This window comes from Hemibagrus wyckioides, linkage group LG17 (assembly GCF_019097595.1).
Source record: "Hemibagrus wyckioides isolate EC202008001 linkage group LG17, SWU_Hwy_1.0, whole genome shotgun sequence".
NCBI classification, from domain to species: Eukaryota; Metazoa; Chordata; class Actinopteri; order Siluriformes; family Bagridae; genus Hemibagrus; species Hemibagrus wyckioides.
Window position 1 is genome coordinate 5,375,705 of NC_080726.1, and position 23,354 is coordinate 5,399,058.

At 38.5% G+C, this 23,354-nt stretch overlaps 2 protein-coding genes across 3 annotated transcripts in view; one reads left to right on the forward strand and one right to left on the reverse strand.

Annotated features, from left to right (window-relative positions):
* nbeab (neurobeachin b) overlaps nt 1-23,354 on the forward strand; it is a 451,655-nt gene that overhangs the window by 308,836 nt on the left and 119,465 nt on the right. For both annotated transcript variants that reach the window (XM_058413684.1, XM_058413683.1), the window contains one exon: nt 4,597-4,733. In XM_058413684.1, the coding sequence (XP_058269667.1) occupies nt 4,597-4,733 (137 nt within the window). The remainder of the gene's footprint in view (nt 1-4,596; nt 4,734-23,354) is intronic.
* Nucleotides 5,616-8,201, reverse strand: mab21l1 (mab-21-like 1). Its single transcript, XM_058413686.1, has one exon. The coding sequence runs from the start codon at nt 7,626-7,628 to the stop codon at nt 6,549-6,551; it is 1,080 nt and encodes a 359-aa protein (XP_058269669.1). The 5' UTR covers nt 7,629-8,201; the 3' UTR covers nt 5,616-6,548.

Genomic DNA, 23,354 nt, shown 5'->3' on the forward strand with positions numbered 1-23,354 from the left:
TATTATTAAGTGAATATGAACAGTGTGATCTTACACACTTTTAAATAAATACACCGATCAGGCATAACATTATGACCAGTGAGAGGTGACGTGAATAAGACTGATGATCTCCTCATCATGACACCTGTTAGTGGGTGGGATATATTAGGCAGCAAGTCAACATTTTGTCCTCAAAGTTGATGTTAGAAGCAGGAAAAATGGACAAGTGTAAGGATTTGAGCGAGTTTGACGAAGGGCTAAATTGTGATGGCTAGACCACTGGATCAGAGCATCTCCAAAACTGCAGCTCTTGTGGGGTGTTCCCAGTCTGCAGTGGACAGTATCTATCAAAAGTGGTCCAAGGAAGGAACAGTGGTGAACCGGCGACAGGGTCATGGACGGCCAAGGCTCATTGATGGACGTGGGGAGGGAGGGCTGGCCCGTGTGATCCGATCCAACAGACGAGCTACTGTTGCTCAAATTGCTGAAGAAGTTAATGCTGGTTCTGATAAAAAGGGGTCAGAATACACAGTGCAGGACGGGTCAGGGCTGTTTCAGCAGCAAAAGGAAGACCAAGACTATATTAAGCAGGTGGTCATAATGTTATGCTTGGTCATTGTATGTATGCAACATTAAAATTGAATTTGAAATAAGCAACTGAGAAATCACACAAAGTACAAAAGTTATTCTAACTGATCAGGAGAAACAATTCAGAAGTGTGGGACATAAGTGAATACAAACCAATGGAATATTCTTTGCACAGACTTACCAGTTTAATAGAAAGTGTTGTGTTGTTATGGGGACCTTTGATTTCATACACAGTGCTGTAAACCCCTCATGAGCTCAGTTTCTCTTGAGAACTCTCCGCCGTTGTTGTGATTGTCATCAGGAGACACAAATTAAATAGATTCAACCCTTAACATCAAAAATTCAAACAGTAAAAAAATATATTGTATTACATTAGAACAGTTACAGCAACATGCATAATGCGTTACAAATGCTTTATAATATGTTATGCATGCATTCATAAATCAGAAAATAATGATAGTGTCTGTGTCCAAAACTGAATACAATACACTATGTACTACTTCGTAATTAATTATATGAAGGTGTAATACCTTATGAATGTGTTATAACATGTTATGACCGCATTGGTAAGTCATTGTAAATTAGAATTTTATAAAAATGTCCATAAAATAATGATCTGTGTTGTCATAGCCAAATTATGAAGCCAGGTGTCTGTGTGTTTATGTACTACTTCATTAGTACTTTTACAAATGCTCATAATGCCATGTATGCTATGTATGTGCTCATAACTCACTGTACATATGGCTTTCATAGCAATCTATTGTAATAATGAAGGCAGGTGTGTGTGAGTCTGTGCTTGAACATAATGCACTACTTCATTAATAATTATGACAACATGCTTAATGCCTTTTGAATGCATTATGATATGTTATGCACGTATTCATAAATAATGAATTGATACTTAAACTGCACAACAAACTAGACCACTTACATTACTTACAAAGTACATTTTGCATTGAAAAGCTTATTTTTATACTCAGTCAGTGTTTGTCTCTGCACCTCCCCGCCACTAGAGGAGCCGTTCTTCTGGTCCACTGAGATGTGAAAGATATTCTGAGACAGAGCCACGGTGCTGCTGCTGCTCATGTGTTGTGCAGCATGCTAACACAAGCTCTGATGAGTAAACTGGAAAGTGCTGCATTGTATAAGACAGAGCTCTGACCACTGCTGGGAGGAGGTGCGTGTGTCTGCCAATCATAGCTCAGAGTGGGCGTTCTGTCCTACTTCTGAGTCCAGGGGTTTTATGGGAGAAGATCGCTGCAATGATTCACTTCCCCACCACATCCCAACATACACACACACACTCACACACACACCAACAATACATTTACAAGGCACTCTGCCTCTTTCTACCCCCAGCTTTCCCATCTTATTTTCTTTAGAAATGCAAAAATATGTCTTTGTGGTTGGTTATTACTGGTTATTGACTAGAGAGATGTTTTACAGCCATATATAAGATGGCTAGCCAAGAAAACTAGATGTTTTCTAGACTAGATGCTTTAATATATATATCTAACCTACAATTTGCACTATATATATATATATATATATATATATATATATATATTTATATATATATATATATATATATATATATATATATATATATATATATATATATATATATATATATATATACATACATATACATATCTATACATATATATATATATATATATATATATATATATATATAAATATATATATATATATATATACACACACACACACACACATATATATATATATATATATATATATATATAATTGTAGGTTAGATTTTATTTATTCATTTTATTTTATTTATTTAGTGATTATTAGTGATTTTATATCAATAACAATTATTATTATTATTATTATTATTATTATTATTATTATTGTTATTATTATCAGTAGTAGTAATGGTTCGTTATAATAATAATAATAATAATAATAGTAATAATAGCTATTCTAACTGGCACTTGATATGTTTATGGCGTGGTGTGTGTGTGTGTGTGTGTATGAGCGCGCGCGCTCGTGTAGCCTGTCTAGCAGCTGACGTCACCACGTCGCTGCACCTGCTTCCCTTTAACAAGAAATACAGTGCACGCGGTTGAGGCGTTATTATTATTATTATTATTATTATTATTATTATTATTATTATTATTATTATTATTATGTGGCCGCTGTTGGTCTTTTTTAAATTCATTGAATGACAGCAAGAATTGTATTCGAATATCCTTTCTTTTTGCTTTATGTAAATATATTAACCCTACATAACTAATTATAAAAAGGTCCCTGGAGGGATTAGGGGTAATCCTTCTCTCTCTCTCTCTCTCTCTCTCTCTCTCTCTCTTTCTGTATGCGTATGTGTGCGCGTGCGTGTGTAATACAGGAAGGAAACAAGCAAGGAGGGAAAAGTCTCAATTAAACCTAGACTGTTCCGCTTTAGAATATAAAACGCGTTAAACCCATGTATTACGTATTCTAGTCTGATTTGTTGTTCCTGAAATCGCTGTGTGATGTGTAAGAGTGGGAGTGTGTGTGTGTAAGAGTGGGAGTGTGTGTGTGTGTGTGTGTGTGTGTGTGTGTGTTGGTCAGAATGGTCTATCAGAAGGCTCAGTGTCGCGGAGTGTGTGAGTGAAGCAGTCCGCAGGGAGCTGAAACCCAAATCCGCCTGTAATCTCGCTACAGTATCAGCTATAATTGGCTGAGGACTCCAGATTAAGATTGATGAGACATTAAAGTGGCTCTCTGGAGTTCAGCGATCGATACACATCCCAAAATGGAGAGAGAGAGAGAGAGAGAGAGCGAGAGAGAGAGATGTTTTCCTCTTATTTCTCCAGAGGTCGAAAAGTCACCCTAAATGTTTGAAGAGTGTTTAGCAAGGTCAATTCTGAATGTTTGGGTGTCTTTAAATGGGGTTATCTACAGGACTGATCTGATTAGGAGGCTTATTAGCGCCATAATATAACCGTATTTCCTGATTTGCGGCCTGGATATAGTTTAGCAGCCGGTACTCAAAATATGTGGCTTCACGACGACGTTATGCGTCTGATTTTTCTTCAGATATTAAGATAAAGACGTGCAGATCGAGCTGATTTCCTGGAGGGCGAGTAGTGGATAGCAATTGATAGATATTAGACCTAGAAATAAGATCTAGGCTCATTTTAAATAAATACGAGCAGTGCGTAAATTGAGTTTTTATAGTTGATAACATTGCATAAAAATAATTAAAGCAAGAAGAAAATAATAAACAAAAAGCACAAATTTAAAAAATAAAAATGCGGTAATAATATATTCCAACTAAGCCAAACATAGGCAAATGTGTACCATGATATTTTATGAATATTTTTCATGAATATATTATCACCCACATCATGTGCATATGCAATCTCCATATTTATTTATTTATTTATTTATTTATTTATTATTTTATAAGTATTTGTATTTCTGATCTTTTCTCCCTCTTTATTTTTAATACTTTTTCTAGATTATTTCAAGTGGAAATAAAAAAAATATATTTTATTTTGTTTTATGTTTTGTTTTAATGTTTTATTTTTTCACCCGCTTTTACGTTATTTAGTTTAAATTAAGAAATAAAACGTAATGCGTGTAAAAAATGTTAACTGGAATAACTGGATTCCAATTGAATTGCTGTGACCAATTAGTTCGACTTCAAAGCATATTTATAACTAAATAATAATTCTTTTTTACACAATAGTAGGTTATAGTTGTTAGAGATCATCACCGCCACCTTGACGTCTTTAAATAATAAATAAAATCAGCTAATACTAACGCCATGAGTCTCTACGTCAAGCTCGTCGGTGATATTATAAGTTTAGGATATATAAGATGTATTATTATATTCAACTAGTGAACTGATATTTTGGGATCTTTATTAATTCATTCCTGGTTGAGGGTCTCGAGCACATTTCCAGGCCGTATTTATGTTTGATGACTTTTACAACATGTATCAGTGCGAAATTTAGGAGTAATAATAATATTAATGTAATAAATAGTCTAAACGATGCAGTGTGTGTGTTGCAGGCCCTGTGCTCATGAGCACCCCCGCCCAACTGGTAGCCCCCGTACTGGTGGCCCGCGGGACGCTTTCCATCACTACAAGCGAAATCTATTTCGAGGTGGATGAAGAGGACCAGGCCTTCAAACGCACCGATCCGAGAGTAGGTTGGATTGCTTTGTGCTTTAATATTTACCGGCTTGCGTCGTTATTTATGTCAAATTACAACCCAGGGTTTTGCGTAAATGCGCCGAAAGCCACCATGCAGTCTACTGTTTCACAAAAATAACATAAAATACGCGCGAGTGTTTTTGCATTTCTGAACAACGTAAAAAAAGATCATTTAATAAAAATTATCAGTACTACAGATACGATCTTGTCTTATACGTGCAAAGTACAAAAAAACCGCAACTAAATAATAAAATATTATCATTTGTTAGCGTATTTATCCAATCTACAGAAGAATGGCCTGAAGCCTCAGGGGATATGCTTAATCCCTTAAATTCAGCCTGTTCAAATATTATAGAATAATAATAAAAAAAATCGGATTAAGTATGTTAGCTTTAGTAAGTCAATAATTACGAGGAAAAAACTACTAATAATACTAATACTACGAGAAAATACTACTACTACTACTACTAATAATTATTATTATTATTTTTAGAGTACTTTATTATACTAATAGCAACTCGCTATCAATGTAATATTTTACCAGTGTATCATACACCATGATGTAGTCTTTTTAGGACTGAAATCCTGCTAAATTTAAATACAATTCTAATTTATAATTTCTTTCATGAATAGACCTTACATTGAAATTTTATTTCCAAAGCATTCAGTATAATGTAGCCTCCAGTGTGAGTCACTATCTACCATAAAACAGTGTTTGATAATAATAATAATAATAATAATAATAATAATAATAATAATAATAATAATAATAATAATTTTGAAATACTCTTCTTGAAAAATCCATGTCTGAATCATTATTGGCACACGAATATCCTGTCTTTGTTTTTATTATTTTTTTATTATCTCTTTAAATAAATTCAGAGACAGAAATGGTTTTTTTTTTAAAAAAAAATCAAATCACAATGTTTATATTCCAGTGTATTTCAAGTGCATTGTTTTTCAGGTATATTTTTTTTCCCATATATATAATTCAATATTCTCATTTTCAGCTTTTATCATGTAAGCAAGGTACAACCAAAAAAAAGGTGGAATATTCTTTAAATAAGAATTCAAGTATTCTTATGGAATGTCTAAAAAAAGCGTAACAAATAGTACCACCAAATGTAAACTCTAAAAAGTAGGAACTTGCCATGAACAATAGTCAAACTATCACTGCGGATCTAAATGAGTATTTTTTTTTGTTCATCTTTTCTATCAGAAATAATTCACGCGAATGTAATAATAAAACAAACAGGTGGAGTTAAACTTCTATTTTACATGTCACAGAACAACATTCACAATTTTTTTAGACCAGCGGAATCACAATCTACAAATGTGTGTATTTACAGTATAAAAATGTACAGGGTTTGTTTTGTCTAATTAATCACGGGGAGAGAAAAAAACATAAACCTTTATGGGGCGTTTAAAAGGTTTTGTTGGCTTGACGGCTCAATAAGAAAAAAATATATATAACACTGATAAATAACCAAATAAACATTTTGATTGTTACAATTTTTTTTGCTCGAGTATAAGAGCAACACAAAACACAAAATAGAATAGTAATTTCTTGACATGAGCTATAAAAACTATTTTAGAGTGTGATATCTAAAATAATTTTTATAAAGAGACGTTTTTTTTTAGAAGAAGGTGGGGTAAGGTTTAGAGATCAGTGAGCGTTAGTGTTTCTTTTTGTCCAGGCTGCTCGCCTGTAACAGGCTTCCAAACTTCAGAACCAGACTCTACGCCTATGATTTTTTCACTTCGCACAGTACATGTGGATAGAATTTTCTCGAGTCTCTGCTTTACCTCAAAGCTTTTCCAGACTTTTCGGGTTGGTCAGGATCTCCCTTGCAAGCCTCCAAGTCTGCTTGGCGGCGTTTTCGAGCGCCGAGTGCGGTTTGCCTTGGAACAGGTCGAGGTTCGGCAAGAAGTAATGCGGACACCGGCGACACTGCAGACACGAAATGAGCTGCAGTAGGATGCCGTTCAGCCGGTCTCCCAGACAGTTCTCGTCCCAGTCCGACTCCCGTGGATGTTTCTCGCACTCGTAGGAAACCAAGGTCTTCATGTGGTAGTTGTTGAGCGGCTGGCCGGGGAGTTCGAGGTGTCGGTCGCGCAGAGTTTTCAGCAGCGAGAGGCACTTCTTCCTGCATCCGCCGAGCAGCAGCCTGTTCTCGGCCTCGGCGAACTGCAGCACCCAGGCGTCACTTTCGGCCGAGCTCTGCTTCCCGTTCAGCGAGTAGCACTCCTTGGAGAGCAGGTTAAAACCCTCGGCCTTGACCTCGGCCACGCGGTTTGGACCGGGCCACGGGATATGTGGAAGGGGCCAGTGCGCGGCGCTACGCGGCCAGATGCCTGTGCATTTGAACGCCGGTGTGATCTGGACCACGTAGCGGTCGCGGATGCGCAGCTTCACTTCGCTCGTATCGGCCACCATCTTGACCGAGTCGCGGTAGCTGCACTTGTCCACGGCCTGCGCCACAAGCGTCTGGAAACGCGAGCGGATCTTGCGCGCCGACAGGTATCCAGAGGCCGTGATGAACTCCACCCAGAGAGACATGCTGCGCTTGCGGCCGTCGCTCAGCTTCAGCACGGCGCAGCCGGGCAAGGAGCCGTCGTCCACAAAGTTGAAGACGCCCATCTGGTTGAGATAGAGTACCACCTCGAACTCAGTGGGCGAGACCACCTCGAGGCCCTCGAACCGGTTGTCCAGCTCATTGAGTGAGCTGATGAAGCGCGGTTCCTGCACCTCGACCTCCTTGAGCACATCTGAGACCACCTTGCACACCTCGCGGATGGTCTTAGCGATGGCCGCCTTGCGCGCTTGGCACTTCTCGTTGTAGTACTTGTTTAGGTGGTACACGAGCTTGGCCTGCGCGGCGATCATGTTGGGGCAGAGGTCCGGGTTATACACCGGAGGCTCGCAGTAACCCGACGGATCCAACGCGGCTGTTTGCACGGGAGCCAATGCTAGAGAAGAATAGGGACCTATTAAGAGCAGAAAAAAGTTTCCTAATACAAAAAAACAAGCCTGCTATTTGTGCTCAAGGCACACGCGCGCACTGATGCTCAAATCATCCGCTTTGTTTCCTTCTGCAACAAGAAATAAAAAGAATGTAGAAAAAAAAAGTATGTCCTCGGTGGTCGCAGTAATTAAAAGTCCATCGGTGCCGCATGCAAAATACACACCGTCTCCGCGCACAGCAGTTAGGCTACAAACACATCCTGTCGGATTTCCCCGTCTTCACGCGCACAGTTTTACGCCCGCAGTTGTTTCGAAAAGTGCCGCGTGCTCGTGTTTGCGGAACAGTGCGTGTGTGTGTATATATATATTTTGTGAGTGTATACATATAATATGTATGTGTGTGCGTGTGTGCTTGTGTATAAGTGTGTAAGTGTGTGTGTATCCTCGCCTAACCGGTGTCGTCGGTGTGTTTCAGGTCTCCGCACACACCGCGCTCCAGTGAAATTATAAAGGGAGGGGTTTTTAAGGGCGTCCAATGACAGCGCGATTCGTCACCAGTTTCGGGGTTTATGGACAGCGGATTAAACGTTGAGCTTTTATATATGAGACTAAATTTAAACGGAGCCGCGACTCCAGGACAGGAAACACCTATAGGAAACACTATGGGCTGAGAGAAAAAAAACAGCAGGTTTTTTATTTTTATTTTATTTAGCTGATTATTATTATTATTATTATTATTATTATTATTATTATTATTATTCGTGTATTTATCTATTTATCAATTTATATATATTTTTTCTTTTTCCCCCCTGAGGCGTATTATCGCAATGGTTAGCCTTAAGTGCGTTATTTAATTTTATTTCATTTGTTTCACTTTATTCCAGTTTAAACATTTACTTCTCTTTATTGCGTTGTTACTTTGTTGTATTTCTAACTGTCTACAAAACGTGTTGCTCGTATTTTCAGTAGAGATTATAATTTAGACGGTTTATTTTCCCTGTTTTTTTCCCCGGTAATTGGTTTTGTGTATTTGCTGCCCACAGTATTTTACATTAATACGCACAGTGCGGCAGTTTCAGGCTGTAAATACTGACATTTATGGTTCGTTTAGAAATAAGCTCTCAAATAGCCTGTAAATATTAAATGTCTTAATAACAACCTGAAGCTCGGATATTACAGAATTGCAGAAAATAATGAGCCGTATTACCTGATTATTGGGAAAGACGCAGTTTCTAGGATTTTATTAAACTCCCCCCCAAAATAGGATGTCCATTTAGACAATTTTTTTTGTTTTTAATATCCGTGTGATGTTATGAAGAGGACAGTTTCAGTAAAAAAAAACCTGAAGATTTTAATCGGTATTTTTTTGTAAATTATTTTATTATTAGCCATAAAAAGCTTAACGCGAAAAAAAACGCCGCAGTCATTTGTTGTGTTTAAAATTCATTATTCTTCACTATAAGGCTATGTCTATATGTAATACTTTGTGTGTGTGTGTGTGTGTGTGTGTGTGTGTGTCTTCTGTGACGTGTTGAATTCATTAATTATTTTTTTTCCAAAATCCTTATTTTTTTTACAAATATTATACTTTATTATATTTTATTAAAGAAAATATTTATTTTAATTAATTAATTAATTTATTTATTTATTTATTTTTTGGGTGCCGACTTTAAGTCGGGTTTTCACCCGTAAATTATATCGGCGACATAAAAAGAAAATAAAACCCGATTTCATGCGACGCAACTCATTTGATTTAATATCACTATTATTATTTACTTACTATATATTATTAATACTACTATTATTAAGTATTTCTTTCCCGTGTAAACGTGCTATTATTTATTCTACAAATACTACATCTACACCTAGTGACTACTTCATTTGATTGCCTCGTGTTGTATACTAGTTTATTTGATTCATTCTTTTCTGTATCATGTTCTGCATCGTTACTACTAACCGAGTTTGCTTGATTTCGGCTTTAACTAAATTAGTTGCGGATATTTCAAGGTCACTCAGTAGGTTAATTCAGGCTATAAGCAAAACACACACTCCGTCATCCTGAAAAGACTGAATGATTTCAGCTGAGCTGCCTTATGATGCTGCAGCTGTGTTCAGCCTTGTCTGTGTCTCCCCGTGTGTGTGTGTGTGTGTGTGTGTTGGTGAGGCTGCAAAGCCGTAAACAGGCCTTTAAGAAGAGCTGAAGCAAAACCAGCTCATGGTTGGATGGAAACATTCCGAGCGTCCCTCCTCCTCCATCATGCACACACTGGAGCTCTCTCTCTCTCTCTCTCTCTCTCTCTCTCTCTCTCTCACACACACACACACACACACACACACACATACACACACACACACAGGGAGACTCATGCTGATAACAAAAATAAAGGCACCTGGATATGACCAACTGTATACAAAACTCAATTAATATACCAATTAATAATTCATCGAATAATGATGGAATATGAATGAAAAACAGTACTCAAATCATTAACCTTTACAATTCTTTTTCAAACCCTGAAGCTGATAATTCAGTACCTACAGTGTAGGGAATTATATAATTACAAGAAGACAAAATGTAGGTTGGGGACTTTATTATTAGTCCTACGTTTGTATAAAATAGTGATGAGGCTGGAATAATACCAGAGATTATATATGTATATGTATGTATATATATATATTTATATATATATATATATATATATATATATATATATATATATATATATACATACTACTATATATACTATATATACTATATATATATATATATATATATACATATATATATATATATACATACTACTATATATACTATATATATATATATATATATATATATATATATATATATATATACTACTCATAATAAATATAGAAAAAAGTCAGACATCAGCTGAAACTGAATAATATCGAATATTAGAACTAAAATATATTTTTTTAATTTTAAGATCAAGCATTATTTCTCTTAAGGCCACTGTATAACATCAGCATCAGCGTACATGATCATTTGTTTTTCAGGAGGTGAAGTCAATGCTGTATTGTGTCCCTGACCAGGAGGAAGTGGGTATTGATGACAGTTGAATGTATGGATGGATGGATGGATGATGAACATACTCTATTTGTTGTTTCTGGTATAATGTGTGAAATGGCACAACTCCCGATTATTTTCCTCCAAAGTCAGACTGAGTCTCTGAATCAAAGCGCTGGTCAATGTCTGGAACTCATGCTCCGTAGTGGGCTGGCCTTCACTGTATCCTGCTTGGCGCGGTCAACGTCGAAGAAGTTGCCAGCCATAATTAATAGCTCTCTGCTGCTTTTGGACGGAGATCACATATTAGATCCCGATTGCTTCATGAAGCAAAATGTATAACAGGTGTACACTGGACTCGCGTCTGCTGCTCAGTCGATGGTGATTTTCTTTACTTATTTATTCATTTATTCATTTTTTTTTAAATCTATTTTCCAAGCCAAAAAAAGTGGATGACATTTTAAAAAGTAGTAGAAGTATTTTATCCACATTCATATGGAGGGTTTAATTAGTATCCTGGGGAATAAAGCATCAATAGTGATAGTGAAAGAAGGGACACGCTTCTGTTCACACTTTTTTTGTGTACCACAATGCAAAATGATGTAATACACACACACACACACACACACACACACACACACACACATGCAAATTCTCAGTTTTCTATATATAGGCAATAAGCTTTAGGTACACTTCATAAACCACAACCCTGAACAGGATTATTCCTAAAGACTAAAGAATGAATGAGCAAATAAATAAATAAATAAATAAATAATAACTGCTACATGAGTAGGAAGAGAGTTTATAGTATTGAGTAAAATTCTACAGCTGCTACACAGACACCGATATGGTCCACAAGATGTATTTCCCAGATTCGGTCCGATTTTCCTCGGGATCAGGCCTCGCACATGCTCCGGGTCAGTCCGTCCCATTGACCCTCATGTTCACCATTAAAAAACACATTTATCCCGTGTATGTTTTTAATAGGAGTAATTCTGCGTCAACGGAAACCGCATCAAAGCATACTTTCAGAATTTTTATCTCATTGTCGGAGCAGTTTACCGAACCCATCCAAGCCATCAAATTGTAAGTGCCGTATAATTCATCTGCACTTTCAAAGCTGACCGAGCGGCACTTCATCTCCCCCTTGACCTCTCCCCTTTTTTATGTCTCTATAACATAGATTGCCGTGTGTGTCTATAACGTCCATCGTCTCTCTGGCGTTTGTGGGACAGCGCCTTTCGGTATGGACGCTATTTCTGACCCAGTGAATGGCGATGTGTGATTGTGTAAATCAATACAATGAGTCTGGCTTCCGCTCATGTTGCACCAGCATATGACCGAGGACACGTTTAGCTGGCTGAAGGCCCCTTTGTTCTCGAGTTTCCTCCCCAGTGATCTCTTCATTTTTCTTCTGGCCCTCTCGTCTTGTTCTGATGATCCATCTTGTCAGGACGTTTCGCTAGGCTCGTAATGGCTCTTGTCAAACAACCAAAATTGGCATGTGACACCACACTTAACTGTCCCACAAGAACCCTTTAAATCGGGGCTAAAATAACCTCCTGTTATACAGGAGAGCTGACGGAGAAACTCGAACCGTGTTCCTGCTAATTTTTTTTTTTAGAGAAAACGCTGTATTTGCATGTAGTAAAGAAGAAATATTCATTACGATGAACACACAAATTAGTTGAAGAGAAAGTTTGTGTTATTATTTTATGATCTGATTGGTTCTGCATGAGGAAAGCTGACACTGCAAACCCAGTGAAGTTTTAGAGACGAAACAGTTAAAGCTACAGAATTACTCCACACCTGTATGATTAGTACAATAAATAAATATAAAAATATTCAATAGAATGGTTAATAATTGTTTAATTGCTCTGAATTAAATACCGGCAATTATGATTAAAAAACAAAATGTTAGGAACATGTAGAATGTCATATCACTTTACAAGCCATCTCTACAATTTTATTGACACGACACATCATCGGCTTTTACGTTACGTCTCACGTTTAACGTGGTGTCTGCTTCGTCAGCGAAGTTTCACCCTTAATTCGCACGCGCCGTCGTTTCCAGCCGAACCTTGCTACGAAAGGCGGCGAGGGATTAAAACATATCCGGAGCTTTCCTGCCATTGTCGCCCTCTAATTAGTGCTCTAATAGTCATTTTTTACATGTCCGTGTTAATAATCCTATTATTCAGTGACAAAAAGAGGTCATTGTGGCCATATTCCATCATCACACAGGGACAGTTCTTTGTGCTGGTCCCATCATCCTTTTCGAGACGCTCTTTGTGCTCGGGAAAAGAACGGCGAAAAAAATGGATCGGAGCCAAAAGGCGTCGCTAGGTCACAGCACAGATTATCAAGTGGATTTAATGGAGTGGCGTAGTCGAATATAAATCAGATTAAGGGCCTCGTTGTTTGAGAGCAGCGATATTACCATGGAGTGCGGGCGTTGCGAGAGATCGCATTATACAAGACGGACACTTATTATGACATATCCCTTTCAACTAGCTGTGACTGGATAGCAGAATTGTCATTGAGTTTTCGTAGCCGAGGCGAATTCGGTTATTCCAGGCAATATGGCTGCACCGCAGGACTCCCAGTTAATTTCCTTTTGCCTCCTGCCTGTCAGCCCCCTACCTTCTTCGCCTCGGATCCAGTCCCTCCATTTGTTTTAGTTTCCATGCCGCATTAGCGACCTCCTCCCATGGGGTGTTTGGTAGCCGAGGACAAAACAGCCCGAGGCGCACATTTTAGAGGCCAGAGCCATGTTCGGAGCAGCACGGCAAGCTAAAGCCATATGTGCTTAAACCACCTCTATAAACCCCAACCTTAAGAACACAAATTAACTTTACTGCTCTTTAAGTGCTCAGAGGGAGGCCAAGAGAGAGAGAGACAGACGGAAAGGAAGAGAGAGAAAGAAAGAGAGAAAGCATCAAGTAAAAAAAAAGATCCATATGAATCGCCATAGTGTTTTTCGCTTCAATGTGTAATGCTCAGTGGCTTCGCTGATAAATGACAGACAAGCATTTGCATAGATTTCATTTATAATGTGGGTCAATTTGAACAAATATATATATATATATATATATATATATATATATATATATATATGTAGATTTTTTCAAAATTTGTAAAAATTCTTTTTAGCCTTGTGCATTGTGTTGAACAGCGCAACAATCCCCGCTCCCTGTGATTAATCTTAATGTGCGTGAGAGACGGCTTGTGTCTAGAGGTTGAGTCTGTAATCATTTGCCCGCTGACCCGATGATACGCAAACCGAAAGCATCTTCACAACAGCCCCAGCGTGGACAATGCGCTAGATGCGTTTCAAATTAATAACGCCGCCCCTTTCGAAGAGCGGGTGCAGAACAGCCGTTTGTGGAAAGAAGAAAACAAAGGGGAAAGGAGGAGAGGAGAGAAAGAGGCTGCTCTCTCGCTTTCTCTCTTCACCAGGTTGGGGGGCTTTGGGTAATGAAATGGTGGCGGATGAAGCCCATGATGAAATTAGGCCATGTAACCCAAATACGAGATGAAGGCTTCATAATTGCAAGTTCTCGAGATCTGAGGTGCCGGGTGCCAACTGTCGGAGCAGGGCTAATGATGACAAATGTCTCTGTATGCAGATTGCATGAGGGGAGGGGCAGAGAGAGAGAGAGAGAGAGAGAGAGAGATGGTCAGCAGGAGGGAGAGGGAGCCAGTGAGCCGCAGAAGTGAAAGTGAGACAGGCGACAAAAAGAAAACGAAGAAAAAAAGTACAAAAGAATAACGACTCGTCTTCTCGATCTCATCTAGGACTGAAGTACGGAGTAAAGACCGAGTGTAGGATGAGAACTGTGATGATCTTGTCGTTAGGAATGTTTTTGGTTCCTACTGAACATTTTCAGGGAAAGGACATAGTAAGCAGTTCATCCAGAACTGAAGGACGTGTGAATTAGAGCAATAGAAATGTTCAGCTGTTTATGTTTAGTGTTTATTTGGTGCCTAATAAACCAAAGGGGAAACTATCCATAAACTATTATGATTATTTTAAATTAAAGATAGTCAGAATAGTCCGATGTCCTTGTTATCATCTAGGACCGAAAGCCATGTAGATTATACCACTAGAACTATCCAGCCGTTTTAATTTCTTCTTCGGTTTGGGTTTTATTTCTTGCATATTGAATTAACAGAGGGAGAAAATAAACAGAATTTAAATAAATAAATTAATAAGTAAATAAAATTAAAATAAAATAAAAAGAAATAATACTAAAAAACATAAACAAAACCCATGGATTATAGTGTTATAATGCTGTACTTTGTTTTATTATGTTTTTTTAGGTGCATACTGATACAATGAAAGCAAAAAAAAAAATAAATAAACAAACAAGCAAGCAAACAAACGAATAAAACAAACCAACAAACAAACAAACAAACAAAAAACAGCACTCATCATCTCAGACTGAAAGTCTTGTAGATTATAGCACTAAAAATGTCCAGGGTATTTTTTTTTTGTATGCCTAATGAAACAGTGGAAGACAGAAAATTAAACAAACAAACAAACAAACAAATAAAAAATAAAATTTATTTGTTATCAGTTAATGAATGTCATGTGTTATCACTAAAACTTTTTTTTATTATATTTATTTATCTATTTATCTATCTATTTATTTATTTATTTATTTTTATTTTTTTTTATTCTGGTGCCTACTGAAACAATGGGGAAAAATGAAACAAGTAAAACAAACAAAGTAAATAAATAAATATTAGTCAAATATATATATAGCTCTTATTTATCACTTTGAACTAAAAGCCATGTGGATTAAAGCATTAAAAAAATGTCCAGCTACTGGTCAAAAAAAGAAGAAATAAGTAAATTGATAAATAATCCAACAAATAAATAAATATTAGTCGTATTATAAGTCATCATCTAGGACCGAAAGTCGCGTCAAAATGTCAGCTATTATAGTTTGTAGTTGTTTGTTAGTTTGTTTGTTTGTTTGTTTTTTTGTGGGTTCTTACTGGAGCAATCGAGAAAACAGTTTAATGAAATGAATAAATCAAAAACAATGAGCAGTCGTCTAAATAATCGATGAATCAAAATGAAAGCGCAAAAAAAAAAATAGCCAGTTGTTTTGCTTTGGTTGGCTTGTCAACCGTTATAGAGGAAAACAACAAAACAGAACTCTGATTAGTTTTCTAACATTCTTCAATCTGATTCAGAAGACTGATACTTCGCTCTCATCCCCAAAGGGTCGGCAATAACATCAAGGACGCTCGGCGCACATCCTAAATAGCCTGCCTTGCATATTCCGCCTTAAACCTACTCGTAAATCAGTCTGTGTTTATAGCGAGTAGCGAGGTTGGCTATTAAAAGAGCAAGAGCTTTAGTGTTGCTGCAAGGCCCCAGCTTTCCCCAATTTGTTGCGTGAATGGCTTTATGAAAGAGATCTGGGTCACTACAGAGGGAGCCCCCCCCCCCTTTTTTTGTTTGCCCTCGCCCCATCTGTGTCATCTGGTGGTCCTGTGTGAGAGGGGCGGCATCGCGGGGAGGTGGGGCCGTGTGTGTGGGTTCTCCCTGGTGACTGGGGCCAGTTGTTTTATGGACTCGGCAGAGTGGTGCAGGCAGTTCATAAGTTGCCGGTTCCTTTGTTTAGCACGATGGGAGGACACGTGGGAGGCGACACGGCCATATTGACGTATATCATTTCCATTAGTAAGACAGACAAACCCCCCAGCACACTTTCCCTTTTCCCGTGTCTTCTCAGCTGATGACCTTTCAGCTCTCCGAAAGTTTCTGTCGTGAGCAAAAAAGTCAAGGTTGTTCCATGACAAGTGGCAAAACTACAGACATATCCCCTGATCTTGCTGAGATTTAAAGAAAAGTATGTGTCGTGAATATTCATGAAGTTTCCCACGGTGTTATGGTTAGTGATTACGGCTGCCACCAACAAGCCTCGATATTTATTCCTCCAGATTGACTGTGAGTGATGTAAAGAGACAGCTTCAGACTCGCCGACCTGCTCTGTACGGAGAGGCAGCGTGCGGGCCTAGTGGCCAGCCGCTTATATTACACGCTCATTAACACCATATGAGTGCCTTTGTGAAGCTTGACACGCCACCTCAATGAAGGTTAAAATGATTGATACCTTTAGGGTGGATTTATGCGAGTGTCATTTTGGGAGGATTTAAATTTCACACCGGTTCGAAATTAGAAATTAGGTTTTATGAATATGTCTCAGGGCAGATGTGCTCACAAGCGTGTTGTAATGCCGGAAAAGGGAAATCTGCTTTAGAGTAAGTAGACGCTTTCGCTCCTGAGGCGAGTCGTCACGTTAATTTTCGTCTGATTTTTTATTTCCGGGGTATAGGAAAGAATTTAGGTTCTCATTGAATCATTAGGAAATCTTTTCTCTCAGGGCTTTTAAAATATCGATCTTGAAAATCTTTGTAAGAAATGAAACACAACAGGATATAGACTAATAATTAACAATGAAATAATATATATATATATATATATATATACAGACAGATTTTCCTGTAACAGCATATCCTGAATTCATTTATCACAGTGATTTCCCAACAATTACAATTTTCTGCTAATTTATTAATAAACAACACGGCCGCCATTCAATCATTTATACTTATATTTAATGTTATGGAATATCGGTAAGATTTCATCCTCCTACCTCTCGTTTTTAATACATCATAAAATTAAAATAGCCAAAAAAAATCCCCCACAGAAAGCAGCAAGAAGTTCCACTGATAGGAAACGTTACAGCTTTACCTCTGACTGTTACAAAGCTCTAACACTGGAGACTCCTTCTATAAACCTTAAATGAACATTTCCTTCCAGGAAGCATCATCATATCAGCAGTTATTATAAATAACATTGTCTATATTTAATAGGGTTAAAAAACCTTCTGAACAATCCGAAATGAGAACTGTAGATTATCATTAGATAATTGTCGATTATGTCATGATATTTCCTTAAAAAAAACCCAAAAAATCACAGAATTTGCAAGTATGTTATGAAATTTCCACCGGTTTTCCCTCAAAACTGGACCGGGTTCAATTTTCCTTCTGGCAAATTACCACAAAAGTGACAGAATTAAGCACAGAAGCCGCTCCTGTATTTCTACACTCCTGTGTAAAATTCTTTTGGAGCCCCTCTTCCACGGCTTCTTCCCCCCTGGCCAACTGTACGCCGTAATCAAAATTCAGCAGCCGTGCACTTCGTGGTGAAACCAGCGGAAAGGGTTGGAGGAAGTCTGCCTCAGGGCCTCTGTGGGGCTCAGGAACAGCCCTCAGGCTAAAAGAGCCATGCAGAGCCAACCTGAGCTCTGACGTGATAAAACATTCAGCAGTGGCAGTGTCAGCATCCGTGCCTTCAGCAGGTTCCTGAGTGCTCTGGGTGAAGGAAAGACTTTCATCATTAATGAAGTTCATGGACGTCAGGTCAAGCATGATCAGATATATATGTTTCATTTTTTTTTTCACCTGCATTTACATCCACAAGATTGATCACATTTTGATCGATGAAAAATGTTCCAGCATTCAGCATCATTTATCTGACACAGTCTTCTTGCTATGTATTTAATGAAATATGACAGTTATGAGAGTGAGTAATATCGTCACCAATGGTCGCGTGAAGTATTAATCCCATTTTACACCACAAGACATAATCCTGATTTGGCAGCATCGCTAGCATGATACTCAATACATTACATTTCCTTAGGAAAACTAGCATCTCCAGCTACAGTGTAATGATTACTAGATAGACTGAATACAAACACAGTATGTATGCTAAACTGTGGGTCTGATGGTGTGTTTTTCCTGAAATTCTGAATCGATCCCTGATTTTTCTGAACCTTTGAACCTTTAAATTGTAAAATTTTAAGAAAAAAAACTGAGCAACAACACCTTAAAGAAAGAAAAAAAAATTCTAAAAATCTACAAAAAAATAAATCTGAGAAAAAAAATAAATAAATAAAAAATATGAAAATAAATAAATAAATAAATAAATAAATAAATAAAATCCTATTGCTATGACGTTCATCTAAAAGCCACCAATGGGGGTAATGTTAAGCTATTATCTATATGCATGACTGTTTGGCGCTTTAAATATTTTATTTGTATCTGTATTCAGTTAAACACAAAGTGGGTGTGGCCTAACCAAAATTTTTTAATTTTTTAAAAATTTTTATATTTAATATTAAATACAGATGTGAACTTGGAGGCGTTGTGGTATGGTGGTTAGTAAGTTCTCCCTGTGCTTCGAGGGTTTCCTCAGGGTTCTCTGGTTTCCTCCACTGCCTGAAGACATGCGTTGTATGTTGATTGCCATCTCTAAATTGTTTGTAGTGTATGAATGGGTGTGTTAGTGTGTGTTATGAGACCTGTGATGGGTTTAGCACTCCATCCAGGGTGACCCTTGCCTTGTGTCCCGAGTCCCCTGGGATAAACTCCAGGCGTTCCATGACCTTGTGTAGGATAAGTGCTACAGAAAATTGGATATATGGAGATATGACCTTTTTTCAAATCTAGCATATTTTAACATTTGTTTTCTTTAACATCTTTGTCCCACAAGTATCATATCTCACAGTTCACAGACTGTTCTTTTGCTGTGCCACAGAATCCCAGTCACAATACATACCTCTAACGATACATACTGGGAACAGGAGCTATCTAAAAATAATAGTATGGTACATACGATAGTGAACCCATAGTGAAAGTTTGTTGAATCCTGTCAAAATATCACGTCTCAGAAGCTCCAGATATAAGAATGTGTAAGGCTTGTACAAATAGAACTGAGACTCAAAGAAAGTCTGAAAACTGACTACAATATAAACACAAATTGCTGGAGTCTCCGAATTAACCAGGCAACACAACATGAACAAAGGATGTGCTAATTTCACAGGACATGTCCAGGATCCCTATCGTCTGAAAGCCGAGTATTTTGAGTAATAAATTAGAAAAGGACAGAAGATATTAATCAAAGATGAACACATTAAATATGAGAACCAGGTCAAAGCTTTGAAATTCCGCCGATTTTACGACTGTGGCAGTTCACTTCGGCTCCCTTTCAGCGAGGTTTGGAAATGACTGGAGCTTGAGAGCATGCAAAACGTGTTGACACCCGTCTAACGAAGGCGGATTAGCCGTTTACAGAAGCCGAAATATGATGGGTCAAGGCGAGGAGGCGCTTTCACCGCAACTCCGGCGCTGTGTAATGAATGAATGACAGGAGAAGGGGAAACTGCCAGTCGGCTGCCGCGAAGCTCCACGGCTCCCCTTGATCATCTTCGGCTGCCTCCCTCTCAACTCTGCCTGGAAAAGCTGCTTTTCTCCCCTCTCTCTCTACTTCTGTGCTTTTTATTCAGCCTAATTTACACATTTAAGACATTTTTGTTTCCTGATTTGCAACCCCCCTCCACTCTTTTTCAGTCTGTGAACCCACACTTGCAAGTTTGTCTCCTTCCCTTGCTCCTTCTTTTGAGATCTTTTTTCTGTCTGTCTCTCTCTCTCTCTCTCTCTCTCTCTCTCACACACACACACACACACACACACTCTTTTTCCGTCTGCCTTGGGGCGATGAGCTAATTTCAGGTTCCATAATTGCAGCGTGTTGTACACCTGCCTGCTATTAATTCTCCCCCGTCATTCACTCTCTCTGCTGCTTAATGAGATATTATTGTAATTGTTGTTATTATGGTGTTTGCCATAATTAACATGATTGATGTCGGTGCTAGGGGAGGGTTTATTTTGGCACTCCAATGGACAAGGGGATGTTTGTTTTCTTGGATGGGAACCTAGCCGAGGTGAAGAGATTGCTCATTCCTCTAGACGTTCCAACAGATTCTGAGCAAAGGGGTAGATTGGGTGGGTGGGGGTTGAGTGAGAAGGGGGAGGATGTCCATGTTGTGTTTAAGGGAAGAGAACTTCTTTGACCGTTTGTTTCACATGCTGTTGTTTTGCTATTGGTGTCGATACAAAAGGGAGTAAAGGCAAGTAGGCCCCTAAATCTTTCCTTTCGGCCTCTGGCAATCCAATTAGAGCTGTAATAGGGTCATATTAAGGGGTCTTCACGCTAGAATCGTTGGTTTGCATGTGGATGTGTGAGCGCGGCTTGCAATTTTGTGAAAGGTGCACTCTTCACAGTCCCTCAAGGGCCGAGGTTCTCAAAGCTAGCCATGAAACTTCCATACCACAAGTCACAATTATCACATATATAATTTATTTATTATAATTTAGTTAATTATTGAGTTATTATTACCATATTTTCTGGACCCCTGAGTAGTATGGGTTTAATCCAAACCTCACCGACTAAAAAATAAGTTGACGATAAATAATGTAACTCGGGCCTAATGTATTCTTTCAGTAGAAAGGTCAGGAAAGCACTCTGGCTATAATAAAAATAAATAAAAAATAAAACAAAATATTATTCTACATTAAATAATGTTCATGCCATATCAATAGATCTGTACTTAGAGTGTCCATGGGATTTATTTTTGCAGTAAAAAGGGTCCCTGGTTGCATAAAAAGGGAGGAAAACTGAGAACCCCTGCTCTAGAGGAATTTCCCTTAATAAGCTCTATAACAGAATCATTGTCCATCAAAGAGTACTTGAGGAAAGATTATTTAATCTAATGAGCCTTTGAAAGTTCATTGCCTTGTTTCACCCTGAAAACAGAGTACAGGGTTTCAAGGAGAACCGTTTTAGAAAGCTACCATATTTAACTCGTATGGACATCTCAAGCCAACTATTCTGAATTTGGAATATCAGAAAATCATCTATTCATCCATCCATCCATCCATCCATCCATCCATCCAATGACTACTCTATTCAGGTGAGAGCTGTAGTGAATCTGTGGCCTATAACACTAACACTGAGCAAAAGATAGAACAGTTCAGACATGATGGTTTGCCAGTCCTCCACATTTCATCATAATCTGATCTCAGAATCAAACCCAAGACTCTCACAATGTGAGGTGGCAATATAACACCATACCACCAAGTTTGGTGATCCACCAAGAAGCTTGAGTTATACTGTTTAGAACCTGAGAGATATTTGGTTTGTCCATCTAAAGGAACGCTTGATGGTTTTTCGTAGAACCCTACAATGTATATTTCAATCAAAGAGGAGCCCAAGAACTTCTCCTTTACGAAACCCTTTAAAGGGCATTTTTTTAAAGAGCATATTTCTTGGAAGTCAATCTGCACATTTATTGGGTAGTCTGTGTGTGTTTTCAAACACACCTCACTTACCTGCTCTACCATGTTAGCTGTGTTAATGGGCAGATGCCCCTCGAGAGCTCATTATGTTCCATAGTCTCCTCTGGAGCTGAGTGGAGCACAGTCTTTCTTTCACCTCTATTTTTCGTCACGCACACATGTACAGATACACACACACACCACCCCCACACGCCCTGCATACGTATTGCTCAAGCTAGTTCCAGCTAGGGTTCCTGGTGAAAATGAAATGCAGATGGTAAGCCAACTGATGTTAAGTATTTTTGGAAATTATGTGCAGGAATCCAAGTTTGGACTGAAAGCCCGATTTCCAAAACATACTCCAGCACAGCTCCAGGGTCTCTCTCCTCAACGTGGTGCTTCAAAAGGGGCCGAGCCCTTTTGTCTGCGTTTTTCTCAGTCTGACAGCCGTTTAACGCCACACGACCTGCATCTTGAGTGGCACTGCCGTGGCTCTCCAATCCTGTTAAAGCCAATGATCAGCGTTCCTATGCATTCTGATGCGTTTGAAGCTTTTCCCCATTTACGGAAAGACCTAGCCAGTCTCGCTTTAAACGGCACAGTTGGGCTTCTTTCATCCAGGCATCACGCTGTGAAGCCTAATCACGAAAACCTTTACAAATGATGAATACAGAGAGAACTTTCTCAATTTGTTGACGCGAATAATGAATGGCCAGAATACAATACTGGAATGAGAAGGGATGGTGAGTGAAATGCAATCAGTCGATACATTTTAGCATTATGAAGTCAGTGGAATTTTGTTTTTCCAAAGTATTTCGGTTCTCATGTTTCTTCATCCATCGCTCTCGTCCTCTCTTCTCAAAATCAATGAAACGCCCAAATGTATTCAAGCCTGTTCAAAGGGATCAGAGAAGAAAAGGCTGAGCATAATGCCTAATAGGTGCTTTAGTAATTCCTGGGTTTTCATAGCTTAATCTGGTCTGAAAGGCCCAGCCTGGAGAAGAGAGGCCTGCAAATGGCCCTCAGTGTTAATGCGATGTGACTTCTGTACAATAAGGGCACTAGAGCTCCAGAAGTGCGCTCTGCATACCTACTTTTTCTTCTGTCCTCTTTCAGAACCCTGAACCCGTTGTTTAAATGTTGCATAAGGCAGGGTGGATAAGCCTCCCCAGCATTCTCTTCCCCAAATTTTAAGACCTCTTCTTAAGACTATTATTTCTCTGAGCTAGCAAGACGAGCAGATATAAGTAGCTGAGCTAGGGTGCTCTTTTGTTTGCAATTCAGCAATCGCTTCGGCACGACCAGGGGCGCTGTTGTGTATTAAACACACTCATAGCATGCCTCATTTCTCCTCTTTGGCTTTTGTAAGAGTATTGGTTTGCTCTTTTGGATTCCAAAGCCCAAATACTTATTCAGGATGTTAC

Excerpts from the sequence above, each read along its gene's own strand:
- mab21l1 (XM_058413686.1), bottom strand. The coding sequence starts at position 7,628 with ATGATCGCCGCGCAGGCCAAGCTCGTGTACCACCTAAACAAGTACTAC.